The 22916-nt window shown below is 43.4% G+C and overlaps 1 protein-coding gene across 1 annotated transcript in view; it reads left to right on the top strand.

Annotated features, from left to right (window-relative positions):
- The first annotated feature begins 2302 nt into the window (after positions 1 to 2302).
- SNRNP27 (small nuclear ribonucleoprotein U4/U6.U5 subunit 27) overlaps positions 2303 to 22916 on the top strand; it is a 47670-nt gene continuing 27056 nt past the window's right edge. The window contains exons 1-2 of the mRNA XM_085871180.1: positions 2303 to 2491; positions 9226 to 9331. Of these exons, the coding sequence (XP_085727306.1) occupies positions 2458 to 2491; positions 9226 to 9331 (140 nt within the window). The 5' untranslated portion in view covers positions 2303 to 2457. The remainder of the gene's footprint in view (positions 2492 to 9225; positions 9332 to 22916) is intronic.

The raw sequence follows: 22916 nt of genomic DNA, 5'->3' as shown, positions 1-22916 counted from the left end.
AAGCAGGAGACAAGTTCTTCGACTTGGATCGAAAAGAACGACACTTCAAGTGTCCCTGCTTACTACAGTTGTCACAGGTATAATACCTGTACCGACATTTGAAAGCTTGATGATTTACCACCACAACACCAACAAGTCACCCCAACCTTCCGGATAGATTCAGAAATGTCAGTAGGTGGAGGTGAATTTGGTGGCTTGTGAAAACACTTTTGCTTGTAACCAAAGGTTACCTTGTTAACCGATGGGTCCTGCTGGATAACCTTTGACTCGTTAGAGATCACACACAGGCTCTCGGCAGTTTCCATACACCCAGTGGCTATTTCAATGACTTCAGACAAATTGGGGTCAGATTCAGTGAAGAGTTTCCGCAGAATTGAGTCGTCATTGATGCCTATTATAGAGAAATCACATGACATCTCTTCGAGTTTATCTGTAACCTCACAATGTTTGGTGAGTCTGCGTAAATCAGCCACGAACTCGGATGCTGACTGACCATCTTGACGACGGTGGGGATAAAATTTATATCTCGAGACGATCTTATCATGTTTAGGGTGATAATGTCTTTTCACGAGATCGACGAGCTCTTCGTATGACTTGTCAGAAGGTTTGGCTGGGGCAAGAAGATCTTTAATGAGGCTGTACGTCGGGGCGCCGCGTACGGTCAGTAATGCAGCTCTCCGCCTTTCAGCGTCCTCATCGGTGTCCATTTTGTTTGCCACGAAGTACTGTTTCAGACGGTCGGTGTAGTCTTCCCAATCATCCTCCACTGGGTATTCTTCTAAGATACCCATGCACAAAGACACCCTCGTCGCCAATGTAGTGTACTCGATGGACAGGGACGAAGGCTCTGAAGTGGGAACGCCAGGTTTTACTCGGACACCGGCACAGCACAGAAGTGGACCATGGGCGGGTCACATGACTCTGCTTAACCACGCCCACGTGTGCATACATTACGTGGTGCACCACGTGTGCATACATTATCATAAACTACTGACACATCTCAGGCGTAAATGCAATGTAATCCTTTAATATAATTCACGGACCGGTGATTGTGTGTTTGTTTGTGGTTTTGTTGGTTTGTCGGGTTTCTCCTCCTACAGTTCTGGGTCAATTACATCCAGACTTACTTCAGAGGATCAGCATGACCCCAATGAATGTCTTGGGGTCTTTTTTTTTGATCTTTTCTGGTGGTCCTGGGAGGGAGACGCAAATTCTCTATGTAAATGTGTATTGTGTAGCGCCGCCTCCAGGTGGGGAGAGGATATTACAAGTCTTCACATTTACAGTGCAGTAAACCTGTCCACACATTTTCCAGTACAGTGAGGTGTTTTGAATACCAGTGCGTGCCCGTACGTGCGTGGCCGTACGTGCAAAAAAAACAACAAAAACTTTTTTGTGACGTCATCGCACCATGTCCTGCCATTGGTTTGGTAAATAAATGGCCATAACTTGGAAAACACTTGGGAAACAGCTGAAACGGATGAAGAACGATATCAAACCTTGAAAAGGCACAAACTCAGGTCCCCAGCGTCAATTGTGACGTCACATCAAACGAAGAAGAAGAATTGTGACGTCAATTGTGGCGTCATAGCACTGTGTCCTGTCATTGGTTTGGTAAATAAATGGTCATAACTTGGGAACCACTTGTCCGATTAATATCAAACCTTGAAAAGGCACATCCTCAGGGCCCCAGCAATATACCTGGCAAGTTTCAATTAGATCGGACCAGTGGTTGTCTAGAAACAGCGGTCACACACACACACACACACACACACACACACACACACACACACACACACACACACACACACACACACACACACACACACACACACACACACACACACACACACACACACACACACACACACACAGCTGGAATTATTGATAGATTATAAGCAGTGGGTTTGTTTTTACTTGATGCACGAAACCCGGTGTGCATTTGGTTTCGCATATACAGAACTGCCAGTTGCCTATACACCGCCCAATTAAAGGTAAGCATCAAAATAAGGTGTTGCATGCTTGAAAAAGATCGCCAGTCAGGCAGCTACTCTGCTAGTATATAGTAAAAAGGTAAAAATGACATTCCCAGTTTTATTCCCCCAAAATTAGAATTATATAAGAAGTAGATAAAAAAAAAAAGTTACAAACGTTGCGGTGTAAGAGGTAATTAACGTCTTGAGAATATCTGAATTAATATTAAATACATTTTCCGGATAAATCTTCGGATCTGAAATAGTATCCCGTTATAATTTGATCACATTGCCGTGCATTTACGACGTTGAAGGATCGAGATCGCAGGTGGAACGAAACTGCATCAGGAACTATTTACGTCGTTGAATCGCTTCACCGGAAGCTGTGCCGGCTCTACTACCGGAAGCTTGAACCCAGGCTTTTCGCACTTCAGCATTGTCCTGGTTCATTGTTGTTGGTTCTTTTGGTTTATCAACTCAGATCATGACGAGGAGTCGCAGCCGTTCTCCACGTCGAGGTACGAACGCGTTGTGCGATGATGGAATATTTATTTATTTAATTAAACGGTTTTGCATTACAACGCTGCAAAACCACGATTCAGGACAGTTTGAATTTGTCTGATTACAATCTTATGTTGGGCCTTGTCTGATTCGGAGAACAATTCGTCAATGGCAATGCTCGCAACCTATGTATGTTATTTTTTTTTTTTAATCTGCTGTTTCGGTGATGGACATCCCCTTATATTTATGTACATTTCTGATTGGTATAGGAACAATATGATGTGCTTTCATGAAGGAAGATCTGATTTTTTTTTTTTTTTTTTTAATTCCCAAAAGTGTGACTGCGAGTCGAAGGACAATTGGGCATGTTTCTGCAATGTCCGATTCGATGCACATTCATCGGCCGAGAAGATGATGGTGGTCATCTTTTGGGATGCTTGTGACGTCACACTGACCCATTGTGTTCCAAATTTGAACGTCTGTTATTAGCTTCGCCACCGAAGGTGGACTGAGGTTATGCATTAACCCCCGTTTCTCTGTGACGGGATATTTCGAAAAATTCTGCACTGATTTTGTCGAAACTTTGTGGACGGGTTGGGTTTGTGACGAGGACAAGTTCATTCGATTTTGGTGAAGATAATCATTCGAGAATTAATTTAAGTGATTCTTCACCATAGAGAGATGGGGCCAAACGATTATATATACACACATTTCATGATGTTTCTCATCGATCTGATGTCTGAACTCTACTCTGGTACTGAGAGTGCTGTGAAGTGTGGTGGTACCATCTCTGACTTATTTCCAGTTGTTACTGGAGTTCGTCAGGGGTGTGTACTTGCCCCCACACTTTTCAGCACTTGTATGGACTGGATTCTAGGGAGGATGTCGGAGAGATCAAGCTGCGGTGCATCATTTGGGAATGTCAATATCTCTGACCTTGATTTCGCAGATGATGCAGTGATTTTTGCGGAGACTTTAGACATCCTTTTGGGGGCCCTCGAGGTGCTGAATGTAGAGTCAGAGCCGCTGGGATTATGGGTTTGCTGGGTCAAAACTAAGATCAAGGCTTTCAATGACATCTTGGATGCTGCTGTCCTGTCTGTGTCTGTTTCTGGTGAGGATGTTGAGGTTGTGGAGAGATTCACTTACCTTGGCAGTGATATTCAGAGGTCAATAGACGTCTGGGTCGGGCCTAGGGAGTCATGGATTCACTGGATAATGGGGTGTGGCGCTGCCGGTATCTGTGCGGGAGGACGAAAGTACGAGTCTTCAGGTCCTTGGTGCTTCCAGTCTTGCTCTATGGATACGAGACTTTGACTCTGAGATGGAGACTTAATTCCTTTGGTACCAGGTCTCTTTGGAGAATCCTTGGCTCTCGCTGGTCAGACTTTGCGTCCAACGAGCAGTTGCTGAGAGAGACTCAAATGAGATTTGTTACCTGCATAGTCTGTGAGCGTCAGCTGCGGCTGTATGGACATGTGGCTCATTTTCCTGACGCTGATCCTGCTCACCAGATTCTCTCAGCGAGGGAGTCTCGTGAGTGGAGGAGGCCAATGGGCTGACCACGTGCCTCGTGGTTGCAGCAGGTTGATTGGCATCTCAAGGAGATGGGGATGGGCCAGGCATCTGCCTGTGGGATGGCCAGATGGAGGTCCCTGGAGTACCGGCGGAAAGTGGATGCAGGCTTGTAGCATGGTATTGTGTACAATGTGGTCCTAAATGAGGAGAAAGCTTAGAAATTGAACCCAGTTTTAATAAGATAAACAATCTTAATGTTATATAATGGCCAAGTGTCTGGGCTTTCAGAAAATGTATACTTTGCTATGTGTCCTATGGATATAGTGCTTACAAAGCATGTTTTTATTTTTTATTTTTATTTTTTATCCAAACACAGGCTATTTTTTTCCATTTTTATAGCTCATTTTTTTAGAAATGGGTTACATGTATGATTGTATATGTTGTCCAAAATGTTTGAAAATGCATTTTTTGTTTGATATATCATTATACATAAGAACAGAACAATTCCTCGAAAGAGTACATTTCTTATGACCTTCTGCATATCTTGGTACCTTCAAATGTGTAAAATCTCAGATTTTGCAAAATTTTCCCCAGTCATAGTGAAGCTTACAAAATCTTATTCCAGAAATTTGAAATGCATCTGATAGAACATTTTAAATAGCAATTTACTTCTGCATGAAGTGATGATTTTAAAATGGCAAGTTTCAACATGGATCATTACTACATGTACCAGTTTTTAGGTTCACTTCCACGATTGGGTCAAAAATGTTAGGAAGTACGTAACAAATTGCATTTACCAAGCTGCTACAAAATTACTCGTAGCTATAAGCTTGATTTTATAACCATAGAATAAGTTTACCAAGATGGCCCAATGATATAAAAATCAATACCAAAGGCCAGTTTGTGTTTAGTATACAGAACATCAAAGGTCGTTAGGAAGTGCATAACATTTTAAATAAATCTGCACTTTTAATCCTAAGATGTTAGTTTGGTTCATCACAGCATGTATTTCTATGGTTAAGTTTATGTGCATATATATTTATGACCTGAATGAACACTGATCAATTTGTTAATTTCATACGACCTTGACCTCTTTGCTCGAGGTCAAATATCAGGTAAACCAAATATTCTCCATATATGTGGTTTCCAATTGGTGTATAATACATATCTAAGCCATCAGACCAATTTTAGAATGATATGAGAGGTTCGTTGATACAGATAATTGATAACCAACTTCGACCCTATCAGAGCAATAGAAAGAGGAAGAATTAATCTCTGCCCAAATAGATCCTGAATCCTCATGATGTTGGCTAACAAATGATATGCAAAACTTAATCGTACAATGACTCATGTTTTGGTCCCCCGTGTCCTAAATGTGTACATAATACCTTACTACAAGCCTGCAGCGACGCGCTGCTCTGGCGCATGCTCCCATACCCGACCTGACCTGACCTGATGTTTCAAAACGAGGTGGATGAGTTGGTTTGGTGACGACAACAAGCCAATTCGATTTTGGTTCAGGTCGGGATGCAGATCTGGCTCATCAGTGGGATACAAAACATGAACTGTTCAGCCTGGTGGAGGTCTGCGCACTTCCCAGCACCATTCTACTTCCCCTGCCATGCAAAACGAAAAGGGTGTGAAGCAGTTGCTCCACTTCGCTCCATAAATGTCGGTTTATGATGTTATATTTTGAACGTGAATCGAAAAACCGAACTTGTACTTTAGCTGTACTTTGGCTCTGAATTGCACCCGATCATACATGTGCAGAGAGGAATGAGAGAATTTTTTTCTGTCTGCCAGACTGGCAATCGAACAAAATTGAAAATCATTCCAAACAGGAAACGTACTGTTTTGAGGGACGTCGTAAAGGACACAAACAACAGGCACAAATAATTAATTTATCATGTTGTATAAGACTGCATCAACGGTGGTAAACTAAAGGGAATTTTTTGTTGTTGTTGGTTTTTCTGGTTCTATGTTGTTTCTGGATGTTTAATTAAAATCTTTATTTTATTTCAATTTAATTATAACTTTAACATTGTAGAACACAAAAAGCCTTCACTCTCTCTAACTCCCCTTACCAGCTGTAACCAACTGCCCCTGTACTCCATATCTTTTGCACCCGAGAAGGTGGAGAAGTTTTTGTCAACTCTGACTCTGCTGCAGGACCAGACGGCATCATCTCACGTGTTCTGAAAACCTGCTCTATGCTCTTGTACATCATCTCTCTTCCCTTTTCACCTTATCATTTGCCCGATTTCATCTTCCATCTGCATGGAAGTCGGCCAACATCACTGCATCACATCAACTAGAACAGCATCCGGGAGAGCACATACCTTCGCCATGCTGAACAGTTTACGTTTTGTATCCCACTGATGGGCCGTGTCTGAATCCGGACCTGAACCAAAATTTAATCGGATTGTTCTTATCACCTACCCAACTCACCCACCAGGTTTTGTCATAACTCATCCTTGACTTTTTTGAAATATCACGCTATATATCGTTTTTGGTCCTGTCTCTCAGTGGCGAAGAATCACATAAAACTGATGATCCCTTCCACTGCAGACCTATCAGCTTACTTCCAATCATCAGCAAGATCATGGAATCCATCATTGCAGTTGAGAAGAAATGATTCCTTTTTTTCCAACAACCTCATCTCAGATCACCAATTTGGTTTCAGACCAGGTCACTCCATCTTGGACATGCTGCTTCTGCACACCCAACAACAGATAGAGGCCCTCAATGTCACCTGTGATCAGGGCTGTCTCTTTGGAGTTTAGACCTTTCTTGAGCATTCGATACTGTCTGGCACCCCACCTTGCCCTCCGAGTCCTCTGCCTATGGCATCCAAGGCCGATTCCACGCATGGCTTACTGACTTCCTCTACTTTTGTAGTCAACATGTGGCTCTCAATTCAGAATCCTTTCATCTCCTCTCCCGGTTAAGGTTGGAGTGCCCCAAGGCAGTGTTCTGGGCCCAGTGCTGGTCCTCATCTACATCAATGATCTCTCTGACTCTGAGAAATCCCCTTCATCTCTTTGCTGATGACTCCACCCTCTGCCGTGACATCCCTAATCCTTCAGACAAGCAGGCTGCAGCCTCTTCCTTCTCTTCATACCTCAGAAAAAAAAAAAATCACAAACTGGTCAAACTCTCGGGATGTCTTTCAATCGTGACAAATCTCACATGCTCAGTATCTCTCTCCGAAAGGACTGTCTGGTAAACCACTCCCCCCATATACTTTCCTAACAATCCTCTTGAGGAAGTTCGGTCGCTCAAACTCCTGGGTAACACGATTAGCCATGATCTTTCATGGGAAAACCACTTTTAAATAGTTGGCCTCCAAAGCCAGCTGCCAACTGGGTATCCTCCGTTGTACAACGTTCTTATTTGGCAAACCTGAACTGCTATCAAACTGCAATACCTTAATCTTCAGCTTCATGGAGTACTGGCTCTCCTGCCTCACAACTTTCTCAGCTTGATACCATGGAAACCAAAGCCTTCAAGATTATTGGAATCTTCCACAATGAAGCTGAGTCTATGGGCCTATCACTTTCCCATCACGGACAGGTCGGTGTTCTCTCTGTCCTCTACCACCACCTCCTTTCTGGTCTTGTACCCTCTGCTCTTTCTGTGGTTTGTCCCTCCTCCCCCTTCCAGGTTTCTGCAGGGTGTACATTTTCCACCATCAACCCCCTTCTGGTGAAATTCCCAAATCCAGGATCATTACTCACCTCCACTCAACTCATCTTTCCTTTCTTTCCCCCCCCCCCCTGCCTGGGGAACCAACTTCCACATTCTCTTCAACCTCATTCTTCCCTCCAAGTCTTCTCGATAGCTGTTCACCACCATCTCACATCGTCCCCCATCCAAAACCATGATCTTTTCTACCCTCGTTAACTCCACTGCAAGCCCTCCTTCCAAATTTCCCCTCTTTCCGTCCTGAGACTTTCGTTCTGTATCCATCTTGTCCACACCATGCATCCTTTCCTGCACCCCATTCCTCACCGCACCCATTATTTGTCCAAATCTATCTCTATCTTGTCCTTCAACTCCACTGTTGGTATTCCCCACCCCCATCTCTGCTGCTCTTTTTTGGCCTGCTGTGTCCTGATCTGTTCAGTGTGCTCACTCTTCCACGAGCCTCGACTCTCTATATATAAATAAATAAAAATCAATCCTTCGAAGTGACTTCTTTTTTATTTTTTTTTTCTTGCTTGATCTTCCTTGGGTCTGGACTTTGCATACCAATTTTTCATTTCGTCATCAGGGACAGCTGAAAGCATAAAGAACAAAGTTTAATCTTCAGGGTCGGCATGTTGGCTTCCTCACCTGGTTAAGGGTGCTTTTCATTCACTTAGATCTTCCATCTTTTACAACTTTGCAATACTGTACTGTATCTATTTTTTTCCCACCTCTGTTTATCCCCTATATTTCATTTCATCTTGTCTGTCTTCCTTTTTCTTCTCTACCCCCCCCCTCTCCTTCCACTTCACTGTCTGTAACATTTCTTTCTTTGTTCTAGTTTAATAATTTGTTGTATTATAGTTTACTCCAGCTTGGTGTTGGCTTTGCGGTTATGGTGGCTGGCTTGGGACCTAAGAGTCTTGAGTTTGAGCCCCTCCCCCAAGTCAAGCTTTCCATCCATTATTATTATTATTATTATTTTTTGTTACCAAAACCTTCAAGGATGTGATCATTTAACCACCCGTGTCCCAAATCATCCTTGCTGCTCCTTCTGTGTGAGCTCTGGGAGTTTCAACAAAAATGTTTTTCTTTTTTTATGTGGACTAGCAAGTTGCCCGTGACAGCACAGGATTCTAAACGGGGTAGGGATGGAGGAGGCAAAAAATTTAAATTGTGTCTTCTGTCATTGAACTGGCAATTCATATTTATTGCCACATCTGATGCATTCCTCTCTCTATTTATTTATTAATTTATTTATTTTTTATTATTATTATTATTGTTATTATTATTTAAATGGCGGTGAAAAATACATTTGAAACTGCTTGTTCGATTATATGTAGCTTTTCGATGCTTTGGGTCGGTCATAAAACATTGTATTGGTGTCGAGGCCAGTGACCAATTGCAAATTAATAGCAGGATGCTGTGCATTGTGCAGATGTTGGGGGGGGGGGGGGGAAATGTTAACAGTCTTGAAATTTTGATACTAATCTTTAACTTCCCTCTTTATCAGCAATTGAAGGTTTCCCCGACTTTCTCCCCATAGCAGAGCGACGGAGATCGACATCCAGGGACCGAGAACGGCGACGACGAGAAAGGGAGAAGGAAAGGAGGCGCAGCCGGTCGAGATCACCTTTTCACCGACGCTCTCGGTAAATATTGTAGCATGGCCTGTCCTGAGGTCAAATACCATCTTGCGTTTATGTCCTTAAGATGAAGCGAGTGGTCCGATTAGCCATATTTGAATGCCCAAGGCGGGGCCTCCTTTCCACCCAAACAAGGCTTGGCTAAGTGAGCGGGTCCAATTTTGTAAGCCGAATTGAGGCTTGTGGAAGAGCTGGAGTGGAATGGAAAGGGGGTAAACTCCACCAGTCGAGTGGGAGTGGGATCAAGGGGAGGGGTGAAAGATCAACAAGCTGCACACAAGCTCAAACACGGAAAGAAGAGGAAGGATAAAGTGGGTATGAAACAGAAAAGGAACAAGGCAAATGACAACTAACAAACTAAAAGAGGTTAGGGAGAGGGAGAAAAAAAAATATGTCAAAATAACCTGGAAAAGGGAGTGCTTGAGATTGGGTTATTTTTGAGTGTAGGAGATCATGAGTATGGATGGGGGTGACCTGAGGTGATGATGAACAGCTGTGTGCAAACCCTGGAGGGAAGAATGAGACTGAACTGGGTTTGTTGGTTCCACAGGTGAGAGAAGAGGAAGAAATGAGTGAAGGTGAGCAGTGTGTCTGGATTTTGGAAGTTTAACAAGAAGAGGGTTACTGGCAGACCGTGTGTGCCCTGCAGAAACCGAGGAGGGACAGAGACGAGCGAGGGCAAAGGATGCAAAACCAAAAACGACCTGGCAGAATACAGAGCCCACCAACCTGTCTGCAATGTTAGCATAACAGACCGAGACACTCGACTTCGTCATGGGAGATCCCAATGATTTTAATGGCCGTGCTTTCCACAGCATCAAGAAGATGTGCGAGGCAGGCGTTCAAGCCCAAAGGGGAGAGCAGCACTCCAAGCTTTGAATGAAGGCCTTTTTTAGGTTGTCAAATGTTGATTGGCCAGGGAAAGAGCTTGCACGACAAAGGGTGCCCAGCCGGCTGCTGGCTTTTGAGGCCATCATGGAAATATGGTCTGCTCAAGAAAAATCTTGGCTGATGGTGAAGCTCAAAAGTTTGAACAACTTAACTTCCAAATGGTTTGTTTAGGAAGTAGATGGGAGGGTTTGCTAGATGGTCTTTTTCGAAGAGACGGCGAGTGTGAGATGTGACAATGTTAAATACACATTCCACCTTTGGCCAGCTCGTGATTCTATCAAGATCTGCAGAGAGGGAAGAGGCTGCTGCCTGCTTTCTTGAAGGATGAGGGATGCAACGGCAGAGGGTGGAGTCTAAGCTCCGTCGGTATCGATTCTTTTTCGATATCAATATATCGGTGAGCTCGTACTGGTATATCGACAACAGTTATTTATTTATTATTATTATTATTATTTTATATGGGTGAGACCACAGAGACAGCTGGTAAGGCTGCCGTGCGTGTGCGTGTGCGTGTGTAAAATCCACACACGAGCATGCGCATGCTTCTCACTAAAAAAAAAAGTACGGTCATCGTGTGTGCCAATTACAGCTGAGCAGCACACTGTAAGATGACGTGTACATTATCAGTAATCGGCACAGGCTTTCTAAAAAGCACCCAATTCATATAAAATAACGAAAGCTGCGAGAACAAAGGAGAACTTGATCGCTTGTGCACTGCTGGGGTTAAAAGTTAAAACCTACTGCACCTCCTTCGTGGCCCAGTACTTCTTGATGCCGTACGTTCCAGGTGTACCGGAGTGCATCAAAGCGTCAGTCAAATTTGTTTTTTTCAAATTTCAAAGGCAGGCTGACACAATTTTAGGCCCCTGAACAAAAGATACTGTATGAACGACTTTTCGAAACGGAATCCCTTTGTAATCCGGGAAGTTTTCAGTGTATCGGTATGTCAATATGAAAAATTATACCGATTATAATTGGTATATCAGTTTATGACCGGACCCTAGTGGAGTCAACAAAGAGATAAAGAGGATTTCCAAAATCACATCATTGATGAAGATTAGGAGTACGATTAAACCCAAAACACAGCCCTGACGAGGGAGGGAGCTGAGAGGATCCCGTTGAGAGCCATGCATTGGCTCTCAGTGCCAGGCAGTATCGGAATTCTTGATTTTATATATATATATATATATATATATATATATATATATATATATATATATATATATATATATATATATATATATATATATATATATATATATATATATATATATATCTAGAGAGATGGCCCTGATGTCACGTCTGAGATTGAGGGCCTCCATCCATTGTTGGGAGAGCATAAGCAGCATATCCAGGGTCGAGTGAACGGATCTGAATCCGAACTGACGCTCTGGGACCAGGCCGTTTGAGAAAAGGAAGGATTTGATATCAACTGCGATGATGGATGCCATGACCTTGCTGATTATTGGAAGCAAGCTGTTAAATCTGTAGTAAAGTGGATCTGTTTTTGTACCATGTTATTAAAAAAAAAAACTAGCGTGACAGCTCAGGAGAAGTGTCGTTGCCTTCTCCTCCTCATCTACTCCGTTCCTTCTCTCTCCAGTCGCAAACCCACAGTACAGGTGCGTTTTTACCTGCGACATGTCACAGGTCTACGATAACTGCGTGTTGTTGTTGTTTTTGCCTCGGTCAGTTCTGCTCAAACAGACCCATGGCATGGAGATAGCTGATCAATCTACCAAGAGATCCCTCACGTCTATGATGATGTGCTCTTGTCTCAGTGTGGCCAGGACTGCGCAGTCGTCCATAATTTGTTTTGTGGTGTGTGGGGGGTGTCCTGGTTGAGGTTGCAAGTATCATCGGTGCTGTCGTCGAATCTGTGTTTGTCGTGTAAGAGCTGTGGGTGTTGTTGCCAGTGGAGGCGTGCAAGGCGAACACAATCGGACCTGGAGAGTAGTGGGGGTTTACTAGATACTGTTTGGGTCTTGATACCTTTGCCACCGAAGGTGAAGGAGGTTATGCTTTCACCGCTTTCTGTCTGTTTGTTCATTGCAAAATCGAATATTTTTCAAGTATATTGGTCAGTCGATTTTGTTATTCTGTGTTTGTCTGTCTCTCGCCTACAGGTCACAATTTTAAACCGATCTTCATGAAACTTCACCACATGGTCGAGTTTGTCATAAGGAAGAAGCCTTTTGTTTTTGAGGTCAAAAGCACAAAAGGTCAACATAGGCCCAAGGTGAACAACTAAGGTGGTATTTCTAAAATCCTCAATTTTCATCCGATTGACTTAAAATTTGAAGAGGTTTTATATTTCAGGTCACTGAATTCAACTAGCCAAGTATTTTTTTTTAGGTCAACTTGGACCAAAAGGTCAACATAGGCCAATGGGTCAACAACTAAGGTGAGATTTCTAAAATCCTCAATTTTCATTCGATTGGCTTGAAATTTGAAGAGGATTTATATTTTAGTGCACGGAATTCAACCGGCCAATTATTTTTGAGGTCCACATCGGCTAAAAGGTCAACATAGGCCAAATTTCTAAATTTGTCAATTTTCATCCGATTGACTTGAAATTTGAAGAGGATATATATTTCAGGTCACTAAATTTGACTAGCCAATTATTTTTGAGGTCAACATTGACCAAAAAGTCAACTTAAGTGAGGTTTCTAAAATCCCCAATTTTCATCTGATTGTCTTGAAATTTGAAGAGTGTGTGTGTGTGTGTGTGTGTGTGTGTGTGTGTGTGTGTGTGTGTGTGTGTGTGTGTGTGTGTGTGTGTGTGTGTGTGTGTGTGTGTGTGTGTGTGTGTGTGTATATATATTTTCAGGTCCCTGAATTCAACCACCAATTATTTTGGAGGTCCACATCGGGCAAAAAGTCAACATCGACCCAATTTCTAAAATTGTCAGTTTTCATCAGATTCACTTAAAAGTTGAAGAGGAGTTACATATTTGGTCATTAAATTCAACCTCCAATTATTTTTGAGGTTAAATTTGTTTTATGGATTTTGCAAGTATCGTGCTCTACATGACACCGTCGTCTTCTTTGTTTGTGTGCAGGATATCTCAAAAAGTTGTGGACGGATCTGGCTGAAATTTTGTGGACAGGTTGGGTGTGTGATGAGGACGAATTGATTACATTTTGGTGATTATCCAGATCCAGATCCGGATCCGGCTACTGGAATTTTTAAAGTGATTCTTCACCTTTGAGAGATAGGGCCAAAAACGATATATAGCACGATATCTCAAAACGTTGTGGATGGATTTGGTTGAAACTTGGTGGACATGTTGGGTGTGTGAATAGGAAGAATTGATTCAATCTTGGTGAAGATCCGGATCCGATAATTTTTTAGTGTTTCTTCACCGTTGAGAGATAGTGGCTTATCCAATATTTACAATATCTCAAAAAGTTGTAGACTGATTTGGATGAATCTTGGTGGAAAGGTTTGGTGTGTGGCAAGGCCGAATTGATTCGATTTTGGTGAAGATCCGAATGCGGATCTGGATACGAGAATTATTTAATCTTTAATGTGATTTTTTTACCATTGAGAGATAGGGCCAAAAACGATATCATACTGTTCTCGTGGATCAGGCATTACGTGGCTGAGGTATGCAGTCTACCGAGTGCTATTCTAGCTTGTTGATTGCGTTTATGGTGGTGTGGATGTGTTTTTTGTTGTTTCCTTTGTTCATTTGTGGGATCTCACTGGAGTGTCTTTGTGGCGTCGCTTTAGTGTGTGTCTAGGGGTGGAGAGGAGGAGTGTGTTTAGGGGGCTGTGGGTGGTTGTACATGTAGTGGCAAGGATGATTAGGGTTGGCGATTGCCATTGCAAGGAACTGTGCACATCTCATGTCCAAGTGGTCTTTGATATTTAGCATTTTTACCTCTGTGTGTAGGTATTCATGGGTGTTGTTGATGTGCAACCTGTGATGATGTGAAGGGCTTTGCTTTGTATGTTTTTTTTTTTTTTAATTATTATTATTATTTTATTTTTTTGTATGCATTGTTGAGGCTCGTATGAGAGGGAACACACAACAAGAGGGGTGGGAGAGGGAAGGGCAAAACAGTGGGTAACAGAGACATTAGGAGATCTATGGAAGGGAGAGGGATGGGGCGGAGTACACGGTTGGAAACAAGATGGATACCACAGGGACTTTCAGGACCGAACATGACAGGGAACTCTTAGGAAGGAAAGTAGGGAATTTGAAGGAGGTGGGTTTTGGGGTGTATTAATAGGGGTAGAAAAGATTGTGGCTACCATAGGAAGAGAGTTTGGTGAGCAGAACAGGGTGCCAGACTGTATCAAAAGCATGCGATACATTTATGGATATGGCTCTGATTTCATGTCTGGCATTGAGGACCTCCATACATTGTTGGGAGAGCAGAAGCAGCATATCCAGGGTAGAGTGACCTGGTTTGAATCCAAATTGATGATCGGAAATCAAGTCATTGGAGAAGAGGAAGGATTTAATGTCTGAAGCGATGATTGATTCCGTAACCTTGCTGATGATTAGGAGAAGGCTGATTGTTCTGTAGTTGCAGGGATCTTTTTTTTTTTTTTTGTACACTCTTATTTTTTTTGCTGATTTCCAAGCAGATGGCAGATGACCTTGAGCAAATGAGAGGGTGAATAGAACAGAGGGTGTGAAGAAGAGCAGAATAGCAGGTTTTTAGGGCACGTGAGCTCATGCTGTCTGAACCGGTTGCAGAATCTGAGTCAAGGTTTGACAGCAAGCTCTCCACCTTGTCATGAGAAAAGGACGCAGAGTCCAGGGACAGCTGGGTGCGACTGGGTATGGTGGGTGCAGAAAGCGATGGGTTTCGGACACAAGATTTATAGATGTTGTGTGTTTGATAGGCTGGAGACCCAAGATGAGCTGGTGTAGTTAGCGACTGATCTATTGTACTGTTTGTATGTTAGTGATTTTTCTTTGTGGTGTCCAAAGTCGGTGCCTGTGAGTGCCCGAAGTGTGTTCAGCCCAGGTGTGCATGTTTTATTGAGGGTTGTGATGTGATGTGATCTGAGAATGACATGGATGTGTTAAAAGTGACGCCGAGTATTTTTGTTTTGTGTGGTCGGGCTGTTGTGTGGTGCAGCGCTATGTTCTTTGGTGTAATTTGTTGAAAGAGTGACTGTTGCTTTGGAGGGGGCTACTTTCAGTCTGTTGATGGTGAGCCAGGTTTGTAGTGTGCTGAGGAAGGTGTAGATACAGTTACACAACTTCAGTTCAATTTAGAACATTTATTTATTAAACAGACACATTTAACATGCATGCATAGGAGGTTCTGAACAGACAAACGCTTTCCAAAAATCTCAAATACAAATGGAGAATCTTAGTCCTTATATAGTTTTCAGTAAGACAGTTTTTTTATCATCTCTGGCACTGGCACCAACTTGTCTGGTTTTGACATCTTCCAGGCAAAGCTTTGCTTCGGGTCTCCATACAGCCCCAGCTTTACCTGGTTGAATGGTTGCATCATATATTTCAACTCCAGACATGTTAATCCTTTCTTGATACAAAAAAAAACACACACAGAATGCTAGAATGATGTCAAACGCCAACTCTAATGGTCATCAAAACAAGTTTCCATCATATGTAGGTTAAAAACTCGGTCTGCTTCTCCAAAAACTGGGAAGATATATGATCTTGAAGCGACTCGAGCTTAGTGGATACATCTGGACATTTTCTTGAATCCGCATTCCAACTTGTTTACGTGTCTTTTATAAAAAAAATTCTTTAAGATATCTTTAAAGTGATAGGCAATTCTTCTTATATTCAACTTACTATACTGGCAAAGTTCAACCTGTTTACACTTTTAATATACAGGTGATCTTTCCATGCAGAGGATAAATATAATTATGTTAATTCAAGATGGATACATACTTAAAAACATCATATCATATTTGAGTGCATTTAATTTCAGGTTTAATATATTGTTGTGGTTCCCGGACCCACATGCATCCAATAGAAAGTGGTCCCAAGACAGTTATTCCATTAATATATGTGTAGACTCTGTAGATAGTCCCTTCTCTTTTGTCTCGCGGGACAACGGGCGTGCGTTGCGAGGATCTCATCGCTAGGTTTGCTTACATAATTCCTTCCTCCTTTCATTTCTCACGTCATTCCTACTCTTCTTTACTGATTACTCCTGAGTTAAATCTGAGCCACGTGTGCCCTTCGCTGTGAGATAGGTCCTCAGCAAAGGCCAAGCAGGCATTACACCTCCAACCCTCCGTAGCAAACCCAGCCTGCCAAACGCACACGCAGCCGTAATTTCCACCCAATGGACAGGAAACGCACCCAGCACGATGCCCACGCTACACGGAACACGTACCGAGGAGACGGAAGAAGCAGCACCTTAGAAAGGGCGCTCAAACACCACATGAGCATCGACAGCACAGAGCTCCCATCCTCTAGCGATCCCTCAATCGAGGTCGATAATGAATTGTAAAACGGCAACTCCACACCACATTGAGCGGGATGCGAGTGTGCAAGGCACAAGCGGCGCGTTCCTTTCAACCCATTTCTGGACTAATTATATCGCTCGGGTTTCGCCCCACGCACACGATAGCAGAATCGGGCGAAAACGTGCGCTGGCCACGTGCGTAATGGTGGATGTTCGCACACTGTACGGAATGTGCTCGAAGGCAGACTTGTGCGCCACTCGCGACTTTCTTATCGTACAGAGCGGGGCACAAATGGACACATCTTACTGTCTGTGCATGGGTTCGCCATAACATCGTACCTCCGGTCCTCGCTGGCGGCCACGGATGTTCCCCACGGACGGCGAACAATTGCTCGCCTCTACGGCCAGCGAAGCTGCGACCGGGCAGAGGCATATTGTGCAGCTCGGGCACGTGGCGCACACGGAGCAGGCGCGTTGTCCAGCGCTGGTCGGGGGCGCCCGAGCGGGCGTGCAGGACCGACGCTGCCCTCGGTCGGTCATCAGGGCATGGCCCGGGGGTTCTTGCAAGGCAATTCATGGTGCGGAGTTCGGTGTGGGCGATTCGTGTAATGTTATGAGGTGTTATTCATGTGGGAATTTCACACGGAGCGGGATATTTTTGCGGCGTGGGGTCATCTTGCCAGAAATGGAATGTGGCGTTTTCCGGCCATCGTGGCTGGGCCGCGCAGGGGGTCGGGGCCAATCAGAGCGCCCAATTCGGGTGACGACACCGAGTTTTGGGTGGCCCCACGCCTTGGGGCCTATAAAGGTCCGAGCAGATCCTCCTGCTCAAGCTGGACTTCGACTCCGCCTTCTATCGTCATCACCTCGACTCCGCCTTCTGTCGTCATCACTTGGACTCCTCCTCCTCCTCCTCCGCCCACATGTCGCTGAGTCCACCCACCAACCTGGTCCTGCCTACCACTCTGTACACTCGCTCTGGACTCCACACTCCCAACTCGAGCCCCTCCTTCATGCCCACGTACTGCCCGAAGCAAGAGATGACGCGCCAGCTGTCAGGGTGGTACCACACCACGGAGCATTCCCCCCAAACGTATTAGTGGCTCGTTCGGGCAATCAATTATACATGGTACCGAGAAACCATAGCCTCAACTCCTCTCCTGTCTTGCTTCAATTCCTCTTCATCGGTGTGTGTGTGTGTGTGTGTGTGTGTGTGTGTGTGTGTGTGTGTGTGTGTGTGTGTGTGTGTGTGTGTGTGTGTGTGTGTGTGTGTGTGTGTGTGTGTGTGTGTGTGTGTGTGTGTGTGTGTGTGTGTGTGTGTGTGTGTGTGTGTGTGTGTGTGTGTGTCCTGGCGCCTGTCCATATAAGTAAGCCTGCAGAAGATTGTTATTATTATTTTTGGGTTAGGTCTGCTCTGCGTCCACTTTCATAAGTTTCTTGTTTAATGCCGCACCACACCTTTCTTCCCTGTCTCTGCACAACACACCCCAATAAATCTATTGATTGTACCACACAATTTTCCTCGCCCCATTGTAAATAAATTATTATTAGGAATGTTCCCTGCTCGTTTTTGTCTTTTCCTCCGTTGGTCCAGCATGGTCCGTATCCTAGCTTAGCCGGGACTTTATTCCCAACAATCAGTTCCTTTTAGCCGGTACATCCTTGGCAGTGTCGCTCGGCTGCATCCGATCCGGTAAAGTGATCCGGTTTGGATAAGGCGTACCGGGGGCGTGTTCCCCGGTAATTAAACCACGTGGTTATTTTTAGGTAACCGGATTAACTTGACAGAGGACGCAAAATCACGTGGTTGAGTTATTGGCGTCCACGGTCGGTTAAGCGACCCTCTGCGTCACAATTATCCGTGTCCTACAATTCTGGGGAGTCTGGTGGGAGCCGAGATGCCCCCCCCCGGTCTTCTCACCCGACCCCCGGCCTGCAACAATATTTTATTTTAATATCAAGTTTTAATGATCATCAATTTATTTATTTCATCACCTTCAAATCTATTATGATAAAAATGTATCTACAAAGGGTTGAAGTTGTGCTGTGGCAGTGTTTAAGTTGATGTTGCTATGAGTAGAGTTAATGGTTCTATCGTCCGCATATGTGGCTATTTGTGTGTTCTCGGGTGGTTGTGGAATGTTGTGCATGAACACATTAATGAGTGAGTGGGAGAGGGACTGAGCCTTGAGGAAAGTATCGTGTGCATGATGACTTGCCATTAAAAATTACGAATGACTCTGCATGATAGGTAGTTGGCCAGCCAGCATTTGGTGTTATTGTGCATGTTTGTGTTGAGTACAGTATTTTGTTTGTGAGTTCGAGTTTTCGGAGTGTGTCAAATGCTTTGCTGATCTCTACTGTGGGGAGAATAGTGTGTTTTGGTGGTTTTCTGTTGTTGAAGCCTTCAAAAGTGTTTTGTATGAGGTTTGTGAGGAGAGTGGTGGTGTAGTGATATGGTTTGTGAGTGTGAGTTTTAGGCGTTCTGTAACTTTGGAGGATGTGCACAGTAATCTGACAAGTCTGTCGGAGGCTGCTTTGGTGGGATCTTTGTTTGGTTTGAGGATGGTAATGATTTTGCTTGGTTTCCAAATTTGGGGAATTCTTGAGTATTGGTCCGATAAGTTGCTTATGTAAGGGCTGATATGCCGTGTGGTCCAAGGTGTTTTAAATGTAAATTGGAGATGCTGTCAAGGCCATGATGAGCCTGCGAGTTTTTAATGATTGATTTATTTTTTTTGTGGGAGTGAATGGAGTGATTGTGGTGTTGAGTTGGCAGCGTAGTTTGCATTTTGTAATACTCCTTTCTTGGGTCCTGTATGACGTGTTTGCGTAGTGCTCAATGATGTTCGATTGTTTCTCTGATGGGATGTTGTCTGTGGTAGTTATTGCTGCATGTGAGGGTGTTGTGCCACTGCTGGAGTTCGTGATTCTGTTTTTATGGTTTTGTACAAGTGTTTGGTATTGCTTGGGTGGTCTCGTGTGCATATAAAGGAGTGCCAGTTTTGGGGTTTTTTTGTCACTTATGTTGTTGTTGATTTCTGTATTTAGTGTTTGAATCCTTTCTACTATGTCCCGTGCTTTGGGTGTTGGTGTGTTGTGTCTTAAGTTGTCTCGTTGTTTGATGGGTGCGATTTCTGGCGTGGAGTTGGGATTGCATTTTTTTTTTTGATATTGCTTTTAAGAATGTATTTAGTAGATGCAGTTGAGATAGTCATATTTAACTGTTTGGAGTGGATGTCAATGCTGGTGGTGATGTTATTGTTGAGTTGTTGGAATTGTTGTTCAGGGTCTTACACAAAGTTATCCCACATCGCTTTCTTGTAATTGGTGAATATTTTGTTTTTGTTTGCGTTGAGGTTTATAGCTGTGTTTACGGTAAATAAATGATGACAGGTGGGGGATCTGAAGGTAGTGGTTTTGGTGCGAAGTGTTGGAGAACAGAATGTTATTTTTGGTGATGAGTTATTGTAACCAGCTTGATGTGGTGAGTGTGTGTGTTGGTCTGCATCATTCGATATAAATAACGAATTTAGTTGTGTGGCAATAGTTTGGCTTCTGGTGTTTGGTTGGTGATGGGTGTTTGGCATTGAAGTCCTCTCCAATTATCGTGTTTTTATTTTTTATTTTTTTCTTTCTTGGTCTTCCGTTTCATTATGTATGTTCCATATCCTGATGCTGTGTGGACTGTGCTTCCCCGCTGATGAACCTCTGGTCACTTCTACATTTTGCTGCGTTTGAGCCTGGGAAGTAACTGCTGAAATCTATCTACTCGGGTTCTTCCTGGCATCGTTGTTCTTTGTTCCTTTCACACTTTCTAATTTTTTTCACAATCCTCTTTATTCATTCTAATTCTTGTTTTTTTTTTCTTCTCGTTCATGTCTCCCTCTCCCTCTCCCTCTCCCTCTCCCTCTCCCTCTCCCTCTCCCTCTCCCTCTCCCTCTCCCTCTCCCTCTCCCTCTCCCTCTCCCTCTCCCTCTCCCTCTCCCTCTCCCTCTCCCTCTCCCTCTCCCTCTCCCTCTCCCTCTCCCTCTCCCTCTCCCTCTCCCTCTCCCTCTCCCTCTCCCTCTCCCTCTCCCTCTCCCTCTCCCTCTCTCTCTCCCTCTCCCTCTCTTTGCGAATTCTTGCAGAAAGTTTTCTGTAAGGCTCACTTGGCTGGATGATTTTTGAGGGTAGTGGAGTAGTGGCTGAAACCCGAATCCTATCCTGGTTTCTCCTGATAACTCAGTCTTTCCTCTTTACTTATTCGAGTTCTTTCTTGGTCTTCCTTTTGATTTGGGAGGGAGCAAAGGCTCTGTTGTGGTGAGTATTTGGTTGGTACAGTGGGGGATGTGGATGGTGGTATGTAAATGTTCATGTGTGCCTTATTACCAGTTTTGATTTTGAGAGCTTTAAGTTCGAGTGTATTGTCTGGTGCTGGAAGTGCTTTTGTGTCTTGTGTGATATCTGAGTATCAAATATAATTGTGAATGTACGTGATGAGGCCTTCACATCTGGAGTTCAGTCTGTCTGAGTGTGTCGGTGCACAGTTGGTGGGGATGTTCGGGGTTTTGTTTTTGTCAAGTAATTTGGTTTCTTGTATGATAGCTGTATGAATGTTTGTGAGAATGAAGTGTTTAAGTTGCATGGCCTTGCTGACGAGGCAATCTGTGTTGTATTTGAGGATATTAAAGTTATGTGTGCGTTTATGTGGTTGAGGTGGTGGGGCCCAAGTTGGTTTCTATGTCTCCAGATAGAATGAGGAGGACTGCCGGCAGGAGGATACTCCCCAAGCAAGAAAAAAAGAAAAACGTTTGTTGTGGATGTAGTATTTTTTATATTATTTTTAGTGTGAGGTGCTCGTGTGAAAGAGGAGAGGTAGTGGGCTGGTCCATTGGGACTGATCGGCATTATGACCATGACTGCACTGTTTCAATGAATCTGTGCAGCAGTGAGGAGTGGGGACGATTTGGCACCCGTCTTGCATTGGGGGGGGGGGGATTTAACCACCGCAAAGAGGTATCCCCAGTAGTTGTTGCTGCTGTTCTTTTTGGTGGTCTATTTATTTTATTTTATTTTTTAATTAATGTGCACCCATGTGGTTGGACAACTGCCAGACCACACCCACATTGGTCGAATACCAGGTGTGGTTGACTTGATACCAGGTTGAATTAATACCAGGTGGGGTTGACTCAGCCTGTCAGTGTCATCCTTCTGGGGTCGGCAAAATGAGTACCAGCTTGCTGGGATTATTTAGCCATTTGAGTATCCTGCGTCAGTGGCAACCCATCCAGGATTGTGCCCAATAGCCCAGGAGACTGCTACAGCAGCACCAACGCTCTGTACGGAGTATTATATGATTCTTATGGATGGATGGATGGATGGATACACGCCTCCCGAAAGAAATAGTGTTGTGTAATTATGAACAGCCCCATATTGGGGTTAAACATCCGTGACAGTGTGATGAATCGACTCCTTGTAATATTACCATGGCAAAGGCTGACACGGATGTGAGGTATTGAGTTAATCTTTTAATAGTGCATTAAATGTGTATTTCCCAATCGTGCTTTCATCTTTCAATAATACTTTAAATAAGCAGTTCCCAGTCGGTAGATTTTTAAAACCAATTCAATGGTGAAGTCCGTCCCTCGAATGACCACGTACGTCCAGGTTTTTATGAGCAAAAGGTTTATTACAACAGGGAGAGTGGAAGGGTGGAAGAAAAAACACACACACACACACACACACCTCTATTTAAACTTATTCATTCATGTGGGAATACAGGAAAGACACGGCACAAGGATCATGAGAGATTACAGAATGTAAACTGAACCGTTCAACAGCAAGGATGAGGGTGTGTTGAGTGGACACAGGCTAAAATATATATATATATATATATATATATATATATATATATATATATATATATATATATATATATATATATATATATATATATATATATATACATATATATATATACATATATATTTGTGATGGCGGTGCAGTGATTGTTGTTATATCTTGTGTTGTTATTCATCTTGTGACAACAAGGAATTTGCCAGCCAATATAACCTTCACCAAAGCACAATTAAATGAAAATACTTGTCAGTAACAGTATGATAAAATATTAAGTAACAAGCGAGCTAATTTTCATCAAGGAATTGGTCGGTATATTTTTACGGTGGGTAAAAAAATTTTTCAGATAATGCCAATGTACTCTATCCTCAGTGTTTTTTTATTTTTTTTCAATGTACTTGAAATTTATATATTTATTTCTTTTTCTTTTTTTAAATTTTACTAGTATCAT

Source organism: Eptatretus burgeri, chromosome 2 (genome assembly GCF_056783735.1).
Source record: "Eptatretus burgeri isolate ZD-2024b chromosome 2, Ebu_testis_v1, whole genome shotgun sequence".
Taxonomy (NCBI): Eukaryota; Metazoa; Chordata; class Myxini; order Myxiniformes; family Myxinidae; genus Eptatretus; species Eptatretus burgeri.
Note: the sequence above shows the minus strand (reverse complement) of the source record. Positions and strands in the feature narration are given on the sequence as shown.